The sequence below is a fragment of the Macaca thibetana genome, chromosome 5, assembly GCF_024542745.1.
Source record: "Macaca thibetana thibetana isolate TM-01 chromosome 5, ASM2454274v1, whole genome shotgun sequence".
In the NCBI taxonomy this organism is placed as follows: domain Eukaryota; kingdom Metazoa; phylum Chordata; class Mammalia; order Primates; family Cercopithecidae; genus Macaca; species Macaca thibetana.
The window spans coordinates 94702112-94728536 of NC_065582.1; the positions used below are offsets into that span (position 1 = coordinate 94702112).

The 26425-nt window shown below is 38.7% G+C and overlaps 1 protein-coding gene and 1 pseudogene across 4 annotated transcripts in view; both read right to left on the minus strand.

The window, feature by feature from the left end:
* SMARCAD1 (SWI/SNF-related, matrix-associated actin-dependent regulator of chromatin, subfamily a, containing DEAD/H box 1) overlaps positions 1-25998 on the minus strand; it is a 78691-nt gene extending 52693 nt beyond the window's left edge. The window contains exons 1-3 of one of the 4 annotated variants that reach the window (XR_007726006.1): positions 25872-25985; positions 25026-25264; positions 6725-6902 (exon numbers count right to left, since the gene is read on the minus strand). Coding sequence is in view for 3 of the 4 variants with exons in the window: in XM_050792460.1 (XP_050648417.1) it covers positions 6725-6902; positions 25026-25215 (368 nt within the window). In the remaining variant the exon portion in view is untranslated. Of the gene's footprint in view, positions 1-6724; positions 6903-25025; positions 25265-25536; positions 25837-25871 lie in introns of those variants that run through there. The other 3 variants (XM_050792460.1, XM_050792459.1, XM_050792458.1) reach the window with 3 other exon arrangements.
* Positions 6909-16535, minus strand: LOC126955006 (adenosine 5'-monophosphoramidase HINT1-like; annotated as a pseudogene).
* Positions 25999-26425: the final 427 nt, after the last annotated feature.

Sequence of the window (26425 nt, forward strand, 5' to 3'; positions counted from 1 at the left end):
CTCTCTGTCACCCAGGCTGTTGTGCAGTGGTGCCATCTTGGCTCATGGCAACATTTGCCTCCCAGGCTCTAGCAATCCTCCCACCTCAGCCTCCTGAGTTGCTAGGACCACAGGTGCTTGCCACCACACCTGGCTAATTTTTTTGTGTTTTTTGTACAGACAGGGTTTCTCCATGTTTCCCAGGCTTGTCTCGAACTCCTAGGATCAAGTGATCCGCCCGCCTTGGCCTTCCAAAGTGCTGGACTAACAGGTGTGAGCCACTGCGCCTAGCCAGAGTATGTATTTCAAAAGCTTCTAGGTTGACTTCCTGAGATCAGCTCTGAGAAACTGCTCTAAAGTAACGAGGCAAATACACCTCTTCATCACTATGCCTGTCCTTCAAAATTTGAAGACAATCACATGTATTTCCTTTGCATTATTATACCTAGACTTCTCATTCCTGATGTACTCAACTTTGATTTTTCATTATGCCTCTCTATATTCCCTGCTCCCTATTTGACTTTGCCTCTTAGCTGACTGAGAAAATGAAAGCATTCAGGTCGAAATTCCTTTATAATTCCTGCCCTGGATAACCACTTTCAAAGATATTTACTCTTCTGGCTTACCAAAGATATTTACTCTTCTGGCTTACCCAGTGATCAGACTCACTGATCTAACAAATTCACGTGCCTCATGTTGTATTAAATATTGATGTTGACCATGAGTATCATCATGGCTTGGATTTATCTTCCAGACTACAGGAAATACAAGTGATAGAAAATAATGTCATGAAGAAAAAGAAAAACCAGTCGGGTGCGGTGGCTCACACCTGTAATCCCAGCACTTTGGGCGGCCGATGCGGGTGGATTACCTGAGGTCCAGAATTCAAGACTTGCCTGGCCGATATGGCGAAACTCCACCCACTAAAAATTAAAAAAATTAGCTGGGTGCTTGTAATCCCAGCTACTAGAGAGGCTGAGACATGAGAATCACTTGAACCCAGGAAGCAGAGGTTGCAGTGAGCCGAGATCATACCACTGCACTACAGCCTGGGCAACAGAGCAAAACTCTGTCTTTAAAAAAAAAAAAAAAAAGGAAAGAAAAAGAAAAACCTATTTTTTCTGAGGAAAGAGTTGATCTCTTTAGAGAAGTAGAAAAGGGGAGTGGCCCATTCTAGATTAATACAGTTGAAGCCTAATAGCCAAATGTAATTTAGGTCTTGGTTTTAAAAAAAATCAGCTATAAAATACATGAAATCTGAACATAAGGTGCAAATTAAATGATACTAAAGAATTGTTCACTGATAGATGGCAGATACATAACCAGTAATAAGGGAGAAATGCTGGGATGTCCGTAATTTAAAACACTTCAGCTAAAAATAGTAACAGATGACACAATAAACAAATATGGAAAACAACTGTTAAACCCAGGTGGAAGGTACACAGGTGTTCATTATATACTACTTCATTTTCTTATATGCTTGAACTTTAAAAGAAAAAAACCTGTAAAAACAACAGAGTTGACCACTTGCTCTTTTTTCCAGTCTAAGATAAAGAAGTACCTTCCTGTTAAAGACAAAGTCCCCTCTCACTACTAAGGCATTCTAGTCCTTTCTACATCTACAAGATTCTGCTTTAACTATCTACTATCTTGCTCCTGAATCTTCTCTCTCTTCATAAGCTCTTCCTTCCCAGCCGGCAACCTGCTCAAAACTGCATTAATTAATTCAAATTAATTCCATGTGCCAGGGTTTTGAGGCACTATGGACACAGCAGGGAAAAAAAAAAAAAAGAAAAAGCCATTTCTCCTCTATTTCATATTTTATTAGACTGATTTTCTACCTCCTTTCTTATGGAGTTGTCAAACTTACTGTTTTTATTTCTTTCGCACAACTACTTAGTGAAACTGTTCTCACTAAGGACAATAATGCCTTCTAAACTGCTGAATGGAATAAAAACTTTTCATAGCTTATCTAAGTTTTCCTTTGTTGTCCTGTACATTGTTGACAAATATATCCTTGAATATTTGGCCCCATCCTCACCTCATGGATTCTGCAACGTTACTTCTAATTTTCCTTTCACCTTTCAGTCTGTCCTTCTGAATCTCGTTAACAGACTCTTCTTCCTTTGCTCACCTTCAATTGCTGAAGCTGCCTACGATTCTGTCTTCAGTTCTTTCTTGTCTATGAATGCTTCCTAGGAGATTTTATCTACTGCCAGAGTTTCTAGCATCTACATCAGTGGGTTCTCAAAGTTTGGCGGGGGGTAGTTTTGCTACAAGAGGATATATGGCAATGTCTGGAGATATTTCTGATTGTCTCGACTAGGGAAATGTTACTGGCATCTGCTGGGGTGATGTAAGAGATACTTAACTAATCATCCTAAACGTACAGGACAGTGCCTCACAACAACGAATTATCTGGCTCCAAATGTCAATAAATGTTGAGGTTAAGAAACTGATAACAAAAATGCCCATACATGGGGAATGAATGAATAAAATAAGGAACGTTCACACGATGTAGAACTATGGAGTTGCAAAAAATAGTAAAAATTTCTAGAACTGATATGATTTCCAGGAGATACATACATAAATGCTAAGTAAATAAAGAACAAATGAATATACACACATGTAGTATGCTATCTTTTGTGTAAGAAACAAGAAAAAAATACACGAAAGTATGAGAATAAACTAAACAAACTGATCAGTTCTAAGGTTTGAAAGGAGAAGGGATAGGAAAGAGAGTGAGGGAGTGATACTTTTCTTGAGTATATTCTTTGTAAAGTTTTGATTTTTGGAATCTTATTCATATTTTAAAAATTTGAAAGTAAAATTTAAAAGAAAAGAACAAGGAAAAAACCCTAAAAGGAATACAAACTAATTAATGGTATTTCAAATGAATAACAAAACATTTAAATTAATTAATTAATAATCCAAGTGCACTGACTGTATACCCTCAATCTAAAGACAAAAATAAAACGTATAAACAAATCTTAAACTCTACTTAGTGGGCTTAATGGTCAAGTAGTATGGGTGTAGCTATTCTAAAACTATTTTATGCATACTTGATGACTGAGCAGATTAGTAAATACACTGACACTGGTAGAAGTCAGGGTTCCCACTGTCAGAAGACAACACAGAATGAGAGGCAAAGAAAAGCCCTGTAGTGACTTATTAGAATTATCAGTATCATTATAAACAAATAAATATAGATTAGAATTATCAGTATCATTATAAACAAATGATTAAAAAAAAAACCACACACACACACAGTTTCACATATTTCCTTCTCTCTCTCCCTAACTCCAACCCCCTACACCTCAGTATTTCCTAGGTCCTTCTGCAGAAAGGGCAATGACACTAATTCCTACCTCATCAGCAGCAAAGAAAGAACACAAAACAAGTTTCTCGATTTCCGAGTATCATTTCCTACTAAAAAGAACCAGAACTACTTGGAGAAATAGCTAATTTTAATTTCAGGCTTGAGGTAGGAGAAGTACTAGTCTGGAATACCTTCTTCCAGAAAGGAAAATGATAGGAATCCCTCACACAAACACAATAGCCTGTTTGAAGGGGCCCTCATCTGTCAAAACTGAGAAATTTGAGCACCAAAATGAAGAATAACAGTAATAAATTATAAACCACTGAATAAGTACACATGTATAATTTCATTTTGATATTTATTGTACCACATAAATAAATGTGTAAATGGGGAGAAAAGGGAACATTTCTTTACAGACTACCAAATACAAGTATAAGTCAAGTATAAGTTCTAGAACACTGGTTAGTATACCACCATTTTGCAACCATCATTATCATAAATTAATCAGGCAAAAATCAATAGATACTAAAACTACTGAGTGAAAGCTGGCTAGGGAATAGGACTATTATCCAGTCTCAAAGTATCTCTCCACAGATAACTTACCTATTACAAAGGGAAAAATGGTAACTTGATAGACAAAACCTAGCAGGGGCCACGTTGAGTCATCAAAGTTCAGCAATAATGGGATAAATGGATATCATGTGCCTCCTGACACATGCCTCAGGGTGATATGACACACTGAGGACACAAGATCATTTAGGTAATAGTATGTACTATCCTTTCCACTTAACCTAAATTTAACCATGAATAAACATTAGTTAAACCCAATTTAGAAAAATCCTAGAAAAGCCTGGCCTATTATCTTCAAGGGTCAGTATCCTGAGAAACAAAAAAAGACTGAGAAATAGTTTCAGAGTAAATGAGTTTAAAGAGACATGAAAAACTAAATCCAATGTAAAAAAAAAAAAAAATTACTACAAAGTACTACTGAAAATATGGTCCAGGGACTGACTGCTAGTTCTCCAACTGTAGTCTGTCCATGACAACATAAGGAACAAGCAACAGAACGTAAACAACTACGTTACTGAGCACATTGCTTACTTCAGTTGTCTTTTTTTTTTTTCACTGCAAGATATTCTTGGGGAAGGAATCAGTACCCGATTTGCATTCTAAGACATATTCCTCATTTATAAATCAGTATTTTGAGTAGCAATGCTCAAAGGACATTATTGGTATAACTGGCAAAATGAAATATGAAATGTGTATAAGATAATAGTATTGTACTAGTGTCAACTGGTATTTCTGGGTTTGAAATATTACTGTTAATATGCAAATGAATGAATGACCTTGTTTTTAGGAGATAAATGAGAAAATACTACAGGCAAAGTGTTCAGTAATAATTGCTGTTTACGAAGAGAGTGATAATGCAATTGTGGAAAAATGCTAACAATGGGTAATTCTGAAAAGACTGTGGGAGCTGATAATGCATTACTTTTTTGCAACTTTTCTACAATTTTCTCAAAATGTGCCAAATTTCCTCAGGGTTAACCATACAGGATCTTTCCCACATTTTATCTTGGAGTAAATTTCAGAATGAGGCATGTTTATCATAGCTTCATGTGAAAAGTTCATATTAAGATGAAGTCCTCAACTTATCAGAAGTAGACAGTCCTGATCTCTTGCTCTTTCTTACAACACTTTATCTTCACTTAACTTCTACAAGACCGTGTAGCCTTTTACCTCAATGGCTGCTCCTTCTTAGAACCTTCTACAAGTTTCTTCTCATGTCCCTGACCCTAAAAATCCAGAGTTCCCCTAGCCTCAGACTTCCCTTCTTCAGCTATACTGTACTAGTGTCCCTTACACTGATTTCATCTAATCATATGGCTTTAAATAGCAAACCAATACTCTGTCAACTAGTAAATTCAGACATGTAATCTCTCCCCAGAACTCAAATGTCCCAAACCTAATTATACCTACTTGAACATCTCTATTCAGATGTCTAGGAGTGTTCCCAATCACAGCATGTTCAAGAATGAATTGCTAACTTTCCTTCAAAAGGTGTTTGCCCACCCACACCAGAAAGCCACCTTTATCTCAGTACCTAGTAACTCCATCCTTCCAGTACGCTCAGTCCAAAAATCTTAGGATGATCCTTGACTCCTTTATCTCCCAATCCACATGATCCCCAGCAACAAATCCTCTCTTGCTTCACCTTCAAAGTATATTCCAGAATCTAACCACTTATTATCCCTCCCACAGGCACTAGCCTCATCTAAGTCTCCATCATTTTTTGATGGCTTATCACAACAATATTTATGCTTTTACTACCGCTCCCTTACAGTCATTAAGACCTTTTAAACATCTAACTCAGATAATTTTACCTCTCTGTTCAATATTCTCCCAGGAATTCCCATCTCAGTCAGAATAAAAGCCAAACAGCCTATGGAACTAATGTGATGAAGCCCATCCTTCATCTCATCATTTACGATATGACTTCAGATCCTTCACTCTGCATCATGTCCCTCCCTCAAAACACCAGGCATAATACAGTCACTGAACATGATATTCCCAATGCCTGGAATACTCTTTCCCCTACATCTACATGGTTCACTTTCTCACCCCCTTTATGTCTTTGTTCTGGCACTGTCTTCTTAATCAAGCACTGTCTTCTCAATTGAGGCTTTTCTGACCACGCTCTTTAGAAACCATTCCCTGACCCTCGAGCCAGGTGTAGTGTCTAACGCCTGTAATCCCAGCACTTTAGGAGGCCGAGATGGCATGAGTGCTTGAGGCCAGGAGTCCGAGAGCAGCCTGGTCAACACAGCAAGACCCCATGTCTAGAAAAAAAGAAAAAAAAAGAAACCATTCCCTGACCCTAGCTCCCTATTCCTCTTCCCTTTGCCTATAATACTTACCTTTTGACATACTATATCTTTTATTTATTACTTTTCTATCTGACTAGAATATAAGCTGTGTGAGGGCAGAAAGGAAGCTGGGGATGGTTTGTTCACTGTTATTCCTAATCATAAAACAGTGTCTAGCTCAGAGTGTTTCCAATAAACATGTTAAAATGATTTGATTCATGGACTGAAGAATAAATCGTAAAGCAGTTATATGTGATCAAAGGTACTAATTATTCTTTTAAACTTCTATAATAAGGAAATTAAGTATCTGCTCTCAAAATCACTGTTAACCGCACCTCCTCCACCCCCCCGCCAAAAAAATCACTGTTATCCAGAAAACACACACATTGTACCTCTCCATGTCTATAAGTTAGAGAAAATAACCAAGATGTGGCCAAGAAAGGCAGGTAGGGCAAAAAAAAAAAAAAGGGAAGTCACCAAAATATCTCAAATTAGGTAGGGTTTTCCTTGGAAAAATCTCGTACACATGCAAATATAATAAATCTATTAATCGGCTTACACAATAATCACTGTATCTTTGCTGAATGCTTTCTCTTGAACTGTATTGGAGCAATTTGGGGAAATGACATCTTCACTATCAGAAGACAAATCAATATACTGTATTCCTCTTTGATTTTTGAAATATGATATACTTGCTTTTCTCTCATTATCTGGAGTTTCTGGAACACTAGAATCTTCTGCAAGAGAATAAAAAGGAGAAAAACGTTTTGAGCAACTGGAAAACAAATCTGTTAATTACAATCATGTGCTAAAATCTCAAATGTCATTCATTGTTTCCAATCTAAAAACCAAAATTCCCACCACCTTTTAAAGAAAAAACTTAATCGCCAACCAGGGCTGGTGGTAAATTTTCTGTTTCACAGGTTGTTTACTAACAAGACTTCACTGGAAATTGCAAAATAAACATAGGTTTGTGTTTCATATTCTAATCCTTTTCTCTTGTGCTTTTGTAGCACTTAGGTTTTGCTTGAGACAGCATGAACACCATAGCCCAAAAGATTTCAATCCCAGCTCTTCATGTTATTAATTTCTCTAAGCCTTGATTTCCTCCTCTGTAAAACAGATACTAATAATCACAAAGTTAATATGCATATAAAATCAGATTGTATATGCAAAGCATTTAGTTCAGCAATTGGCACATAGCCAGCATCCCATAAACATTAGCTCTTATGTTTACGTGGTGTAGGAGCTGAACTGTGTACTCCTCCCCATCATTCATAAGTCCCAATCACCATACCTCAAAATGTAACTGTATTTGCAGATAAGGCCTCTAAAACGGTAATTAAGGTTTAATTGAGGTCATGTGGGCCCTATTCTTTGTGACTGTATTTGGAGAGTGGACCCTCAAAAGGATTACGTTAAAATGAGGCCTACAGGATGAGCTCTTGAGTCCAATATGATTGCTGTCCTTTTAAGAAAAGGGAGATACACCAGGGATGCAAAAGAAGGAAAGGCCATTTGAAGACAAGGCAGGCAAGAGATCACTTTACAAGCCAAGAATCCTAAGAAGAAAACACATGCCAAGTTCCACTTGGACTTCTAAGCTCCAGAATTGTGAAAAATAAATTTAAGTCGCCGAATCTGTAGCATTTTGTTATGGAAGTTCTAGAAGACTAGTGTGACTGGTATCATCTGTCTGTTCAAAACAGGTCAATAAAGTATTACACCAAGATCTCTTCTCTCCAAGGGGTGAATTCCAATATTACTTTCCCTTTTCCCAATAAAACCACCATTTACCCTTACATATTTTAGGAGGAAAGGATCAGATTGAAGGGAGTCATATTAAAGTTAACATAGTGCCTAGTCTGGGAAATTAATTTTAAAAAGCAATAACCAGTTGAATCTTTTAGTGCAAAGGTTAAAAATGATAGCTGTCATTAACTCTTTCGTAGGTTATTATCAAATCTTCAAATATAACAAACATTTAATCCTTACAATAATCATGAGGGACACATATCCCTCATGAGAGAAATAAACCCTGAGAGAAAAAGCAACTTGCCCAAAGTCATACAGGAGAAAGCAGATCTGAAATCCAAGTCCAAAAGTCTGAACTGTTATACCCTAAAACTCTTAGTCACCTCCATTAAATTGTAACACTAAATTATAATGATCATTACTGAGGCTCACGAGCCATATCTGTAAATACAGATTGAACATTCTGATCCAAAAACCTGAAATAAAAAATGTTCTAAAATCTGAAATCTTTTGAGAACTGACATGACTCTAAGAGTGGAAAACTCCACATCTGATCTCATATAATCAAAAATGCTGTAAAAACTTCGTTTCATGCACAAACTTGGTGTATGTGAAATACAGATCAGTTGTGTTTAGACTTGGGTTCCATTCCCAATCTCATTATGTATATGCAAATATTCCAAAATCTAAAATGAGAAACATTTCTGGTCCCAAGAACTTCAGATAAGGGATACTCAACCTGTAACAATAACCAAGTACTACACAACTACTATTTGCTCTGGAGAAAACCAAAACACAAACATTTCTCTATTTCCTACAAAGAAGTCCTAGGCACAATAGCAAAAAGCAAATCATACTTTTTCCCAAAGGAACAATTTTATAAACATTGCATGCAAGTTGAGCAAACAACTCTGTATTGGAATAAGTCACAGCCATGTTAATTGCGATAAACATGAAGAAACCTACATATAATCATCACATACAAAGTAACAAAATTACAGTCCAAACTCCTATACAGTAAGTATAGAGGTACTTTAGACTCTGATTTTACAAAGTGTTCCTGATAATCACAAATCTAAAAATACATATAACTAAAAATTTAGATCTTTACTGTATCAAAAATGGGAACTAAAGCTAATGCATGTCAATTGAACACTTAAAACAATAAAGTCCTACTTTCTGACACTTCAGAAAGGCTATGAGAGGCCGGGTGCGGTGGCTCACGCCTGTAATCCCAGCACTTTAGGAGGCCGAGGGGGGTGGATCACCTGAGGTCATGAGTTCAAGATCAACCCGGCCAAGGTGGTGAAACCTCGTCTCCACTTAAAAAAAAAAAAAAAAAAATTAGCCGGGAGTGGTGGTGTGCGTCTGCAGTTCCAGCTACTTGGGAGGCTGAAGCAGGAGAATCACCTGAACCCGGGAGGCAGAGACTGCAGTGAGCCAGGATGGCAGCATTGCACTCCAGCCTGGACAACAAGAGCTTAACTCTGTCTAAAAAAAAAAAAAAAAAAAAAAGGCAACGAGAAAATGAATTGTCCAGTTTTTCTTAAAAACTCTCTTTTTTATTTATTTAGCCATGCAACAATGTCTTTTATTATGTATGCTGTTTTAAAGTTATTTCTTGAATCGCTCCATACACAGGCAAAAATAAGTGTGTTACTTAACACACTGCAACTTGCCTAACTTCATTATTGCCTCGAGAAGGGAAAATTATCCCCAAAACGTGCTTAACCAGGCCAATGCATCTGCCGACCTCCAAGAACACGGAGATGAATGTGATAGAATGTCCACCAACTGAACCTTCATTCACCACCATTCGATAACCCCTGAGGCCCAGATCAGCAGCACATTTCTTGCCAACAATCATTAAGTGTCCAAGACTTTCATCATCATCTTCTGCTGCAGAAATCTGGGATATATGTTTCTGGGGTATCACCAGAAAATGTGTTGGTGCTTGAGGGGAAACATTGTGGAAAGCAAGGCACCAGTCATCCTCAAAAATGATTTTGTCTGGTATTTCCTTGCGCATGATCTTCCCGAAGATTGTGTCGCCACCAGGCTGAGCCTTGGCAATCTCATCGGCCGTCTTGGCCTCTCTAACGCGCAGCGGCCAGGGTGGAGGCTCGAAAGGTTATTTATTTTTAAGACAGAGTCTCGCTCTGTCGTCCAGGCTAGACTGCAGTGGCGTGATCTCAGCTCATTGCAACCTCCACCTCCTGGGCTCAAGTGATTCTTCTGCCTCAGCCTCCTGAGTGGCTGGGACTACCGGCGCCCGCCGCCACACCCAGCTAATTTTTGTATTTTTAGGAGAGATGGAGTTTCATCATATTTGCCAGGCTGGTCTCAAACTCCTGACCTTGTGATCCACCCACCTCAGCCTCCCAAAGTGCTGGGATTACAGATGTGAGCCATCACGTCCTCTTCATTAAAAATGAAGACAGGAGGGAGTGGAGCATTGGACTGCAGACCAAAAATGAAGAATAATCTTTTCACCTGTGGGGGGGGGCCTAATATTTTATTAGTGAGGATTAGGAGAACTAGAACATTCTGAACATGATTTTTTATTGACCTTTTCTTTGTTTTTCTCCCTTACACAGACTGTAGTACAAAATACATGGTGAAGACATACACATTTTTATTTTATTTTTTTTTGAGATGGAGTCTTGCTCTGTCGCCCAGGCTGGAATGCAGTGGCACGATCTCAGCTCACTGCAATCTCTGCCTCCTGAGTTCAAGTGATTCTCCTGCTTCGGCCTCCCTAGTAGCTGGGATTACAGGTGCCTGCCACCACACCCGGCTCATTTTTGTGGTTTTTGTAGAGACAGGGTTTCACCATGTTTGCCAAGCTAGTGTCAAACTCCTGACATCAGGTGATCCGCCCACCTCAGCCTCCTGAAATGTTGGGATTACAGGCGTGAGCCACCATGCCCAGCCCCCATTTTTAAAATTAACCTTTAATATGCTTAGTTAACAGAACAGAAAAAGAATACGGAAAAAAAAATAAAATTTGGCTTACTTCCCATTATGTATTTAACTACTTAGCACTTATCAGATATGTAATAATATAGTCTCAAAATATATACATTAAACATGTAGACTGTACTGAACCAAGTGGCATCCTCACAGCCTGCTTGGCAAGTGATTAACAGAGGAAATAGTATAATGGGGGTGGGGGCGGTGAGGGAAAGCTATGATACAACATTTCTTCAACTCAGAACCCCTTCGTACTCTAAGTCCCAAAGAGTTTTTCCTTAAGTCAGTTGTATTTCTGATACTTACCATACTTGAAAATAAAATTAAAAGTGAATGTTTAAATATTTATTTATCTAAAACCAAACATTTCACATATTAACATAATATATTGAAGTCATGAAAGATGTCATTTTGAAATATGCCCAACCATTGATATGAATTGACAACACCTGAGAAATTGTAGTTGCAGAAATGGGTAGCTGACTCGTCTCTTCTTGCATGCAGCAAGTCAAGGAGGCTCCTCTGGGAGGGGTACCCTCCCTGTACCAAGGTGAAACTATAGCCCTTATCACCACTGACTGAGAATTCGGGGTTGCAACAGACCTGATTAAATATATTTACCAAAGTAACACTTACCTTCCACCAGTTTTACACCCCCCATGTCTCCTAGTGACTCCCCTAAAAGTTTGCTGCCCATTGCCAGATCCCCTTTGGCCTATCATTTCTTCTCAAATTTATTGTTCTTTGTCTAAAAAGTAAAAAAGCATTTGTTTTGGTCAGTTCTTCTGATTTCTCTCGGGTAGATCTCCATGTACATATAAACCTAATAAAATGGTATGCTTTTCTTTTGTAGTCTTCCTGGTATTGATCTGGTTTCTAGATTCAGCCAAAAGAGCCCACATAAGAGCTAAAGGGGAATTGGAAGTGATCTCTGGCTCCCCTACATTATCTTCATGAAAACTATATATCCCCACCACAAGTAATTTATTTAGTCAGATGAGTGACACTATTTTATATTTGTCAAAATCTCAGGTTTAATACAAGATGGTTGGATTCTCATATCTGTTTCTACCTTTAATCTGTTGCAATACATTATTTTCATTTCATTTTATGAAAAAAATATGCCTCACAAAGTAGTTGGAGAAGGGAAGGGTACTTTCATAGCCTTTTTAGATTATTGTGAATATTTTTCTTTGATACTAAACCCAAACTTGACAAGTGGTAACTTCTTAGAGTTAGTTGCAATGTGGAATCAGGAACCATAAGAAAAAACATTTTGCATTCTACTACATTAAAACCGTTAACCATGTATTATTTCCCAACACTGTGCTTTGGTCATTTGGAAAATACTGGTTCACTGAGTAATACACATCTTCCATTTTCCAAATGTTGACATATTTCATGATATTATATTAAAAAATTACTTTGGTTAATATCACCATTGATCTTATCAGAAATGTCTAAGTATCTGGAAGCTGTCAAACTCACAGCTGTGGACACTAGTTTTCCAAAATTCAAACTTTCCTTTGAAAACTGGGGTTTTATCACTGGCAATACATACTGTGTTGTTTTCTTTGTACCACTTTGTTCATTTTGAGAAAACATCTGCCAAATTCCTAGGTTTGTATAACTATACTTTGTGAATCAGTGTTCTGGGAAAGAAAAGTGACTGGTTAGTGCAAAGCAACTGCTCAAATGCCTTCCCTTGAGATCACTGCTGTACAGTATACAGTAACGTGTACTTCACATTTTGTTTCACAAAATACTAAAAAGACATCTCTTAAGTTGAGATTTTTAAAAAATTACTAATTTTTACTGCTTCATCAAGACTCTTTAAGTGAAACCAGCATTTACACAATTTTAAGAAAAACTGACTACTAGAACAGTCTAGAGCCTTGCCTTGATCCATGGTGCTAAGGCACCAGTAATTTTACCTATGATTGCTTCTGCACCATGAGTGCAAATATCAATCTAGTGAAAAAGGCAAGCAGTGTCTTAATATTATTATGACAGTAATTTTGACCTTGTGGACACCCTCAGAAGGCCTCAGGGAACACTGAAAAGTTCACAGACCACACTCTGAAAACTGATGAGGGCCGGGTGCAGTGGCTCATGCCTGTAATCCCAGCACTTTGGGAGGTCAAGATGGGCAAATCACTTGAGGTCAGGAGTTCGAGAGCAATCTGGCCAACATGGTGAAACCCTGTCTCTACTAAAAATACAAAAATTAGCCAGGTGTGGTGGCACACGCCTGTAGCCCCAGCTACTCGGGAGGCTGAGGTGGGAGAATTGCTTCAACCTGGGAGACGGAGGCTGCAGCAAGCCGAGATCACGCCACTGCACTCCAGCCTGGGCAATAGAGCAAGACTCTGTCTCAAAAATATAAAAATAAAAATAAATAAATAAAAAAAGGAAACTGATGGGATACATTAAAAGCTGTTTATAATATATCAATTTACTGATATAGTCAATAATCAGAATTAGAATAGTGCTGAACACAAGATTTGTTTATTTGAACTATTTTTAGAAGTAAGCAATATCAAAATAGCTAAGAGCTAATGGCTAAAAAGATATTTCTGCTGCAATGATGCTTTTTAATTCAAAGCAAATAAGCACTTTTAAGTAGTACCATAAAGGAGACAGGAAGCAAAAAAGAAAACTACAAAAACAGAGGAAAGAACAGGGAAAACCAGAAACAGTTATAAAGAAAAGACACCTGCTACTATTCAATTCTGACATATGCTGAATATGGTCTGTGTTTAAGGCATTGTACCAAGAGGTGGGAGATATTAAAGCAAAACAATGGCAAGTTACAGTTCAACTTGCCCTTTTGAAATAGGAGTGAAGTAGCCCTGTACATGAGTAACTATGTTATAAGCGTAATTTGTGCAATGAGAGAATACACAAAATCCTAAATCAACAGGAGAGAAAACAGCCTGTTCTTTCATATAAAAACAGTAGGAAAGGCTAACTTGTTTTAAAGATACTTTCTTATTACCAAAGGTAATGGGAACCTACATCATCAGCATACGCAGGAAGACTCCATGGCCCTAGGGAGTAATTCCAAATGAAATTTCCCACTAGTGGTATGACTAGTAAGCATAAAAGAAGACAATCTTATATCCCAAGTTTATCCAGTACCCTTTACCCATTCTCGTATCTAAGTCTACCATAAAACAGGCACTCAAGCTTGCCACTGGTTTTACGTTTTCAATGGTCCAAGATCAAGGTTCCTTCAAACAAAAAATCACTAGTGGGAGATTATGAATTCACACAGAAATAGTTTAAATTAATTTGATAATCCATAAACAAAGGCAATCTCCCAAAATAAAATAAAAACATCTAAACCTTTACACCTGTCCTACAGAATTATAAATCCCTGCCATTTCCGATATTCAAATCATGTATTGCTCTACCCTGTTCAATCCTTTACATGGCAATTGATTTTCAAGGCAATTCCTTCAAATACCAACTAAAACACATCATATATTTGCCCTCCTAGAAGATTATCAAAATACGGCCAGGCACAATGGCTCACACCTGTAATCCCAGCAATTTGGGAGGCCGACGTGGGCAGACCACTTGAGGTCAGGAGTTCGAGACCAGCCTGGTCAACATGGTGAAACCCTGTCTCTACTAAAAACACAAAAATCAGCCAGGCATGGTGGCGCACATCTGTAATCCCAGCTACCTGGGAGGCTGAGGCATGAGAACTGCTTGAACCCAGGAGACAGAGGTTGCAGTGAGCCGTGATCCTACCACCACACTCCAGTTTGGGTGACAGAGTGAGACACCGTCTCAAAAGAGTTATTACCAAAACAATAGACTGTAAAATCTGTAGTCTTAATTTGCATATCATAGTAGACAGGAAAATACCTTTACTATCCTAACAAAAGATGAATCAAACTCTCTAATAAATACTCTAGAAAAGTAATACACTAAATATAAGATTAAAGAGTAGTTTCTAATACATTGTTCTAAGATGAAATGAGGGAAAAATCCCACTTCAAATTTAAGCCAAAAGAAAGGGTGAAACATAAAGGAGGCTGGGCGCGGTAATCCCAACACTTTGGGAGGCCAAGGCAGGTGGATCACTTGAGGTCAGGAGTTTGAGACCAGCCTGGGTAACATGGTGAAACCCTGTCTCCACCAAAAATACAAAAATTAGCTGGGCATGGTGCACGCCTGTGGTCCCAGCTACTCAGGAGGCTGAGGCAGGAGGATCAGTTGAGCCCAGGTGGGGGTTGCAGTGAGAGAGATCACCCCACTGCACTCCGGCGTGGCGGACAGAGTAAGACTCTGTCTCAAAAAAAAAAAAAAAAAAAAAAAAAAAAAATTAATTAAAACATAAAGGAAAAGAAAGTCATGCAATTAATATTGAACAAGTTAAAACTGTAAAACCCAAACAGACTTTATACCTACAATAAAAATATAACTGAAGTTATCTCAACTCCATACTAATAACGAAATGCATAAACATTGCAGGATATATAAGGCAAAGAGTCAAGAGACAAATACGAGGCATTAACTTTTCTCCATGCTCTTAATAAAGCAAGAGCACAAAAATAAACAAGATATAGAACAGTGTTTTTCAAACATTTTTGACTGAAACCCACTGTAAGGGACATATTTCAGATTATGATCCTAAGCACACAGATTGTTAGATTTGCAAGTGTAACTGAAAGAAAATGTGAGAAGCTCTTACTATAAGCAATACACTTTGGTAATTTTCTGTTTGTTCTACTTCATTAAAAATTGTAGTTATACATATTTAGTCAGGACCCAAGAAATTGATCTTATGACACAATAAATGTTAATGATCCACAGTTTGAAAACCAAAGATATAATAAAACTCATCTATTATTTGACATATAATTAAATCTGTACTTAGATTATGTCTTCTTTCCAAGCACCCTTGAATTTTTACAGAAATTAATATTAGGCCACAAAGAAAATCTGATTTCCCCCAAAGAAGAAATACTACAGACCACATTCTCTGGTCACTAAACAGTGAAATTAGAAGTAAATGTTAACAAAAATATGCAAGCAAAATTTCTGCCAGTTGGAAATTTTTTAAAGAGGGACAAAATCCCATAAAATTGCTTCTAAACAACTTTCAGGTCAAAGAGAAAACAACGACAACAACAAAAACACATCAAAATCTAAGATACATCAAATATATAACACCATAAAAATTAAAATAATCTGGTAAATTAAGATTAGAGGAACAGATTAACAGACCCAAAGATGCAAACAGACATGGGAATTTTAGACTATAATGATGACGATTTAATGCAAGAAAAAGGATTTTTCAATAAATGAAAAACTGACTAGTAACTGGTGAATAACGAACAAACGAGAAAACAGTATCATCTTTTCTCTAGTCCCTATAATGAAATAAAATTCAGATGAGATTTAAAGTTAAAATTCAATACAAAACCCACAGTGACATAACTTTTCATGCCCATTATGTTAGCTATTATCAAAAACACAGAAAATAACAAGTTTGGAGAGGATGGGGAGAAACTGGAACCCACTACACCGTTGGCAGAAATGTAAAATGGTGGAGCAACTATGGAAAACAGTATGGAGGTTATGCAAAAAATTAAAAATAGAATTACCATATGATCCAGCAATACCATTTCCGGATACACAACCAAAAGAACTGAAAGCAGGGTTTCAAAGAGATATTTACACATTCATGTTCACTGCAATACAATTCACAACAGCCAAGATGTGGAAGCAATCCAAGTGTGCACTGATGGATGAATGGACAAACAAAATGTGTATATACACACAGTGAAATATTATTCTGTCTTTAAAAGGAAGGAAATTCTGATATATGCTACAACACGGATGGATCCTGGGGATGTTATGCTAAGTGATGATTCCACTTTAATGAGATACTTAGAATAGTCAAATTCATAAAAAGACGACGTAAACGGTGGCTGCCAAGGGCTGGGGGAATCCAGAAATGGGGAGTAGTTGCTCAATGCGTATAGAGTTTCAGTTTCACAAGATGAAAAGAGTTCTGGAGAATGGCTGCATGACAATGTATATGTATTGAACTGAATGTACTGAACTGTACACTTAAAAACGGCTGAGACAGTAAATTTTCTTATGTGTATTTTATCACAATTTTTAAAATTAACACACATACTAGAGGAAAATATGTATGAGTATATTTATAGTGTGGCAATGGGGAATGCAGAAGACTTAGAGGAAAGGAAGAACAAGCTGACCGAGTAAAAATGTAAAATTTTTCTATGGCAAACAACAAAGGGGGTGCTATGGTTTGTTTGTGCCCCACTCCCCAAAACGGTATGTTGAAATCTTAACCACTATGGTAATGGTATTAGTGGGTGACATTTGCTGGAAGGAGGAAGGGCCATTAGGTGATGGGGGCAGAGTACTCATGAATGGGATTAGTGCCCTTATAAAAGAGGCCCAAGAGACCCCTCACTCATTCAGCCACATGGGGTTACAGCAAAAAGATCGCGGTCTAGGAATATGGCCCTCAGATACCTAATCTTGCAGCACCTTGATTTTGGACTTCCCAGCCTCCAAAGCTGTCAGAGTAGATTTCTACTGTTTATAAGCTACCCAGTCCATGGTAGTTACAACAGCTCAAACAGACTAAGACACATGGAATTTAAAAAATACTTACAAATAATTTATCAGAAAGAGACATTTATTAGAAAAACAGAAAAGCATAAAGAAACACAAAAAATCCAAATGGCCAGTAAATTTATGAAAACATACTTAACTTTAAAAATAAAGAAAAAGCAACAATAACATACTTCTGCCTATTAAAGATAATAAAGTTTTGCAATATTTTAAACAGGTATGAAAAAGCAGACATCAGAAAACCAAGATGTAGTCTGATACAAACCAGTGAAATTTTTGTGTAGGGTGAAGTGGCAATGACTAAAATAATACTTATATCCCCCTGCCCCCACCAGCCCCCCTTTTTGGGAGATTTTGGGAATCTCACTGTGTCGCCCAGGCTGGAATGCAGTGTAGTGATCATAGCTCACTATAACCTCAAATTCCTGGGCTCAAGCAATTCTCCTGTCTCAGCCTCCCGAGGGGTTAGGACTACAGGTGCACACCACCATGCCTGGCTAATTTTTTCATTTTTTGTAGAGACAGGGTCTCACTACGTTGCCCAGGCTGGTCTTGAACTCATGGTCTCAAGCAATCCTCCCACCTTGGTCTCCCAAAGTATGGGACTCTATAGGTATGAGCCACTGTGCCCAGCCAAATAAATGTACATTTAAAATGCACTTAAGATTTCTACTTACGTTTGAGTACTTATTGTACTTTCTGTTACAACAATTCAGCACTAACCCTTTAACCAAGTATTGCTTTTCAATTAACATTAACAGACATTAAGAAACCAGAATGACTATCTACAGGTTTAACGATGATTCACATTTTGGTCACAGACACCACACAAAAAGACTGAGTATTGCGCAATGGTCATGGAATTATGAGCTAAAATGATACATTCAGTTTCATCATTCAAAGGATAATAACCATTTTAATGTGGGCAAGGAATACAGAAAACTAAGCATAGCCAGGAAAAAAGAGTAAGATCCAAACACAGTTGACTTTTTACTCACGATCATACAATCTGTATGTGGCAGAGCAATACTCTCAACAAATCCTTTTGACGACTGGTATAGTTTTAAAAATGTCTCTCACTTACCAACAAGCGCTACTTTCAGTAGGACAATCACCTTGAAGAGGCAACCACGCTAGAGGACTAAATCTATTTCAGCAAAAAAAAATAAATTCATCAAACATACGCTAAAACTTTCCTCCATTCCTCCAACGCCACAATAATCTATGAACCCATCTATTTTTATCTCCTTCAATTATCCCCCCCAGGTAAAATATATCTTTATTCTTTTGCACAGTTAAACAGCCCAACTGTTCTTCAGTTCCCATCACTTGATGCCTCTCTTCAGATACCTCCCTCCCTCAGTCCTTCCCTTTCCACTAGCTTCTTGCTCTTGGTTAATAAATACGCTCAGCCAGATGCAGTGGCTCATGCCTGTAATGCCAGCACTTTAGGAGGCCGAGGTGGGCGGATCACAAGGTCAGGAGATTGAGACCCATCCTGGCTAACACGGTGAAACTGGATTTCTACTAAAAATACAAAAAACAAAAATTAGCCAGGTGTGGTGGCGGACGCCTGTAGTCCCAGCTTCTTGGGAGGCTGAGGCAGAAGAATGGCGTGAACATGGGAGGCGGAGATTGCAGTGAGCCGAGATCCTGCCACTGCCACTCCAGCCTGGGCAACTGGAGTATATTTATAGTGTGGTAATGGGGAATGCAGAAGACTTACAGGAAAGGATGAACAAGCTGACCGCATAAAAATGTAAAATTTGTCTATGGCAAACAGTGAAATATTATTCCGTCTTAAAAAGGAAGGAAACGAGCGACACTCTGGCTCAAAAACAAAACAAAGCCAAACAAAAAAACACTCAATTTTCAATAATCCTGAAACATCTTTTCCTGACGTTGCTTCCCAATCAAGTTACCTATTTCTCTCTTCCTGAATGAATAATCTCTATCTCATCACCCATTCTACTGAAACTGTTAAACGCTTTTAATATCCAAGGAAACTGGTCACTGATCAGGCCCCACTCAACTTGACTTCTCTACAGGATTTGTTACTGGACAACTAAATACCAAACTAGGTATTTAGGTATCCAGGACACTATCATTTTCTATGACTATTCTAGTTATCCTCCAAATTTTTCATCAGTTTTCCTGCCTTTGCTCATTGTCAAATGATGTTTTTTATTGTACACTCTGCTTAGGACATTTTTTGTTAACTACAATAACGATGAGTCCCAAGTTGACTTCTAAGGTTTAGACCACTCTCTGAGCTCTAAACTCTAATATTCAACCATCCACTACCTCGGTACTAAAACAGGATGGATAATGCAAACACAGCATACTTTTTAGTATCTTTCTCCTAAACTCACCTCTTATTTCAGTCCATGGTGTCAATCCTCCAGCTGTCCAAGCAAGGAACATTTGAGTTATCTGTAAATCCTCCACATTCAACTGATCACCTAATATCATCAAATGCATATCATTTACAACTCCCCTCAGTTGCCTCCTCTGTCATCTCTATAATCATTTCCCTACATTGAGACTTCAATTAATACAACAGCTTCACTAATAACCTTTCCATAACGAAATGCTCTATGATGTGTACCGAATAAGATATATCTTCCCTGATACAGGATATAAAGGCCCCTCACAACCCAACAGTTTACATTTCTATCTTTTCGGTTTCATCTATATTGTCTAAAACCTCTTGTACTATAATCCCCCCTGACCCTCCATACACATATTAGACTCTTCGAGGCAACATATATTTCCAACTCTCTCGTCATTTGTTCCCCCAGTAAACAATGATTTCATTATTTAGAGTCCACTCCAAAAGTCGTATCTCTGCGACTTTTTGTGATCCTCCCCTGAAGAATAGATAATTTAATCATTTGTGAATTAGAGATAGTGATTCTACTTTGCTTAGTATTTTGCCCTATTATATGGTTTTATCACACCATACTATTTTAACTATGTATTTACATACCATTTTCTCCTGGTGCTCTTGGAGGATCAGGCTTCACTCATTTTTATTCTTTATTCATAAAATATAGTAGGATCTCTCTTCCCTTTCACCTGCCATTATTTCAATCCCTCCAAACTCACTGTACTCCCAAAAGTCAAAGAAAAAAAGGAGAAATAATGTGTAAATAACAATCATTGACAACTTTGGGCACCGAGAAGAGTAAAATAAATCAGGGGGCAGAGGTTAAGTGTATGCCCTCAAATCCAAAGGCTGGTGGGGATTTAGAGGGGCATTAGAGAGGATGTCCTGTACCAAAAGAAGCTTCAAGCAAACATGGCCAAAGAATGTTTGATGGCTAAAGGGACTATTTTAAGGTCGTATTTAAAAATATGGGCGTGGTGGCTCACGCCTGTAATCCCAGCACTTTGGGAGGGTGAGGAGGCAGACTGCCTGAGGTCAGGAGCTCGAGACTAGCCTGGCTAACATGGTGAAACCCTGTCTCTACTAAAAATACAAAAATTAGCCGGGTGTGGTGGTGCACAACTGTAGTCACAGCTATTCGGGAGGCTGAGGCAGGAGAATTGTTTGAACCCAGGAGGCGGAGGTTGCAGTGAGCCAAGATCGTGCCACTGCACTCCAGCCTGGGCAACAGCGCAAGACTCCATCTCAAAAAAAAATAAATAAATAAATACGTACAGGGCTAGGCGTGGTGGCTCATGCCTATAATCCTAGCACTTTGGGAGGCCAAGGCATGTGGATCGCTGGAGGTCAGGAGTTTGACACTAGCCTGGCCAACAGTGAAACCCCATCTCTACAAAAAATACAAAAATTAGCTGGGCATAGTAGCAGGCACCTGTAGGCCCAGCTCCTCGGGAAGCTGAGGCATGAGAATCACTTGAACCCAGGAGGTGGAGGTTGCAGCGAGCCGAGATTCTGCCACTGCACTCTAGCCTGGGTAACACAGTGAGACTGTCTAAAAACAAATAAATAATAAATTTAAAGAAATGTATAAAGTACTAATAACCCACTCATCATGCAATAATCTTTACTTCAATGCACTTGAGGGCCTACCACAAGCCAGTCATTGCCCTGAACAATGGAGATAAATAGGTGAATATGACAGATAAGGTCCTGCTCTCATGAATCATACATTCTAACAGGGGAGACACAACTATATAATGTAATGTTAGCTAGTGATACACAACTATATAATGAAAGGTTAGCTAGTGATAAACACTATAAAGAAAAATCACAGTAAAGCTGAGGTAGGGTGGGCTGGGGTGGGTGGCTATTTCACAGGGTGATCAAAGAAGGTCTTCTAAAAAAGGTGACATTTTACTGAGATTTAATGAAACAAAGCATCTGAATCATATGCAAATATCAGCAGGAAGAGTTTTCCAGGCAAAAGAGCAAACTGGAAGAAGCAAAATGGGACCTTGCTGGACAGATTCAAGAGACTATGTGGTGGTGGCACAGTAACTAAAGGAGGGTCGTAGGAAATGAAGTCAACTCACTAGATAAAATAACAGGATTAGTCAAAAAAGAGTGATTACAGGTAACTTCTACTACATACAATTTCTGTCCTGTAACCTAACTTAGTTTGACCTGACACTTTACTGTAAATAAACTAACATAGCATTATCCCAAAATGGCAGTATGAAAAGTTACCACATGTTACAGTAAGGTCAATGGTCATATCCTACTCATAATTCACCAGTCTTCATCTCTAGTACCTACCTTAAAGTCTAACTTCAGTATCCTGTACTTTCCAGAGATCCAACACTCAATTCTGAATCCCCCCTTCCTCAGTTCCCCCTAGATCCCATGCTAAATTAGCACCTGGGGGCAGGAACTTTTTTTTTTTTTTTTTTTTTTTTGAGACGGAGTTTTGCTCTTGTTGCCCAGGCTGGAGTGCAATGGCACGATCTCTGCTCACCACAACCTCCGCTTCCAGGGTTCAAGCGATTCTCCTGCCTCAGCCTCCCAAGTAGCTGGGATTACAGGCATGCACCACCATACCCGGCTAATTTTGCATTTTTAGTACAGACTGGGATTCTCCATGTTGGTCAGGCTGGTCTTGAACTCCTGACCTCAGGTAATCAGCCCGCCTCCGCCTCCCGAGGTCACGCCTGGCGGGACCTTTGATTCTTACTTGAATTCTTAAAGACATTTACCTTTTTTTTTTTTTTTTTGGAGATACAGTCTCACTCTGTCCCCCAGGCGGGAGTGCAGTGGCATGATCTAGGCTCACTGCAACCTCTGCCTCCTAGGTTGAAGCAATTCTTGTGCCTCAGCCTCCCAAGCAGCAGGGATTACAGGCACGCACTACCATGCCTGGCTAATTTTTGTATTGTTAGTAGAGATGGGGTTTTGGTCAGGCTGGTCTTGAACTCCTGACCTCAGGTGATCTGCCCACCTCTGTATCCCAAAGTGCTGGGATTACAGGCTTGAGCCACCCCGCATAAAAATCTTACCATTCATCTTATCTCATTCCTATCAGGGATCTAAACCCTGCCCTTAGCTACTTAGAAATCTCTCTATCTCCTTCTTCTCCATTTCTACAGCTATCATTAATCTCAGATTATGGGAGTTGCCTAAATGATTTCTTTCCCTTCAATCCCTACCCTCAATCAGTGTGTATTAGTCACTACTGCTAAACTGACTTTCAAAACTTTTTCATCATTTCCTCATTCAATCTGTAAGGTCTTCAATGGATACCTAACACTTACTATGTAAAATCTAAACTTCTCAGTTTTCAAGATTCTCCAAAGTTCATAGTATCATTTACAACAATCTTTTATTAAAGCAAAGTGCTCCACTCCTACAAAGATTAATTCTCAACATTCCTAGAACAAACTTAGTTTTCTTATTTCCCAAAGCCATCAAGGCTGACCATGTAATTCCTAAAGCAATCTCAGTTTCTAAGCAGAATTATGTATGGAAAAAAGTCCCAATAAAGAGAAAATGAGTGGTCTCATAAGAAAGGAATAAAAACAGAAAAATATCTTCTGATCAATAAAGGAAATTAAAGATTTCACATGACCAATACTGATAAATAACTAAAACATTCCACTGAAATCCAGTTTATAAACTGTTTTTACTTTCAGAGAAGAAAAAATTGTGGATCACAGATTTCAAGTCACTTGTCCAATGTCCCACATTTAACAAAAATGAAAAAGCATAAGCTTCTATGGACTGAAAATCCCGTGTAAAAACCTTGGCCTGTCTGCCCTGTCTAACCACAGAGGAAACAGATGAATATATTCATTGGAAAAGCATTAAAATACCTGGATGTCAAATACCTATTCAAAGAGTGGACACAGGGTTTAAAATCCTGGTGCTTAAAATCCTTCAGTTGTTCCCTATAGCATTTAAATGCAAAACTACTTAGACAAAGCCTTTGTAAATCTTACTCCTAACCCAATCTACCAAGTCATTCCGCCAAGTTCCAATTACACCAAAGTATTTAAAAATGTTATTCTAATGATAATTTGTAGAGGATCTGCCATCATTATTACATTTAAGGAGAAGAGTAGCAAACAAAAAGATACTAAGGAAAAACGTGGGTGTTACCAATCTTTCAGTCTACATTAGGTTAAAAGCTGTTTACGAAACACAGTTTTGCATAAAAAAGATACTACTGAAATAAATATTAAAATACAACTTCTAACATTCCTTTCACCTTTCACAAGAAACTCTATAACTATTGAGTTTATGCTCAGGAATCATACTGCCAGGACTTGAGTTCAGGCTCTACCAAGTTCCTAATAATCTCTCTGAATCTCATTTCACATTAACCTCAATGTCAGTAATACCTATCTTGTAGGATTATTGTGCAAATTAAACGACAGAATGTGAAGCACTTATCACTACGCCTATAATACAACAAGAGCTCAGATATATTCCTCTAATAGTTAACTGTTCAATGAACATAGATTCGAGTGGAAATCTTAATTTTTGGCTTATCCTCAAATCCTTTTGTCTCTGACAATCTGCTGATGAGGTTAAAAATGTTCATTCACCATGAAGAATACCAATTACTCATTTGCATTCTGAGGACATCCAGGAAGTCAGGTGGATGCAATAACTTGATGTGATCTGATCTTCCCTTGTGTACAGAGGTTGTCTTTAGGCACCTTGCTCAATGTCTAGCTCGTAGTAGATGATCAATATTTTGAGGGAATACTGCAATGAATGAAACTGGCCAAATAGCCTCAAAGTTTATCATAGAACTGAATCACTTACATGGCTCTTCCAGTAGCAACCATTCTGACCTATGGATGACCTAAATTCTAATTTCAACTTCCACCATGGGGCCATATTCCAAGAACTCATATAAAAGTGAAGCAACAACGGATGGATGCTCAGTTGAGGGTACATGGTGTTTACGGCAGTCCCAAAGCTGAATTTAAAAGGGCACACCGCAGGACAATGCATCAATATATATGACATCAAGAATAAAAATGTTAATCCCTTCTGCCTTTCATCTTTTAAAAACTGTCTTTGATGTTACATCAATTTCAACATTGTAACTCACCTGTTTTTTCAGTTATATCTGAATCAGGAGTGTTTGCCCTGCTAACTTCCCCTTCAGCATTCTCTTCTTCAGCACTAAGAGAAATTGGTGAAGAAGGGCCAGGCTGGGAAGGTTGAGGGGTTGCTTCGGGCGCTTCCTCAATCTTACTCCTTTTCTCAAAGCGAAAACGGTCCAGGTTGAAAAGATTCATATTGATAGAAACCACCACCTTGCAGGGATGGGGGCTTTAAATGAACTATCTGCAGGGGAAAAATAAAGGAAAAGAGACCATGAAAACAATATGAAATACAATGCCACAGCAGTTTATTCCCAAGGCAATAAAGGGCCCGCAAACATGCCAGTGGCTCAGGACTATTATGGCTGCGCTTCATTGTTAGGCCACAACGATTAGAAGGTGGACGAGGGGTATCTTTTCAAAATTTCCATTGCTTTTCACTCCCCTTCGTCCGCCTCCCCTGCCCGCCCCTCCTTACTGAAACCACGAGCTGACCCTCGTGCAACCTCCTCTTACCCCAGCACGCGCAGGCACGTTCCCCAGTATAACCCCCTAGCGGGCCTCGCGCCCGCCCACAAAGAGAGGCTCCCTGTGCTACCGTGCCCCCTGCCTCGAGAAAGGACCTGCCAGGGCCCGCGCCTCGACACTGCGGGGACACAAAGGGGCCAAAGAAGGGGAGCGGCGGAGGCCGTGCTGGCGGGCACCCGCCCGGAAGTTGACGCGGCGCGATCCCAGCTGAGAGGAAGCTGATAGGATTAAGAGCACACAGGAAGGTTCAGAGGTGGAGTGTATGCTAAGGCATCTTTTTAACGTTCAATCGCTCGCTTGTTTTTTCTTCCCTCAGTACTTACGATCTTGTAGCCTCAGAGCTATGTAACAAAGGTTGAAAATAAAAAAATAATTCCTGGCGTGGGCCGACGGTAGCCCTGCCGGGACCTTCCAAAACAGCACGGATAAACCTTACGAGCGCGTAATGATGACGCAACACGCAGCCTAGGCTTTTTCTTCCCAAACAACGCGCGAGCCGAAAATGTCTAGGCGCGCGCTGTTGTCATGGTAATTCGTACCCGTCTCTGCCGGCTTGTAAGGGCCAGATTGATCTGTACCTTTGTCTGTCCTGTTAAGTTAGCTACAGAGTTATCAAATAAAACAATAGTAAATAGCATAATGACAAAAAATATATATATATAATACAATTAGTATATATTGTAGGTATTATAATCTGTAGTGTTTCATCTATAATGTAGATAGCATAATAGTAATAATATTGTGCTAAGCATTTTAAGTGTATAATCCCAGTCCTTGCAAGAAGCCTATGTTTACAAAGCAAAGAAACCGAGACCTGCAAATGTATTGGTAATTAGTGAGGGATAAGAACCCGCTTCAAAGCATTTGAAGTAATTCC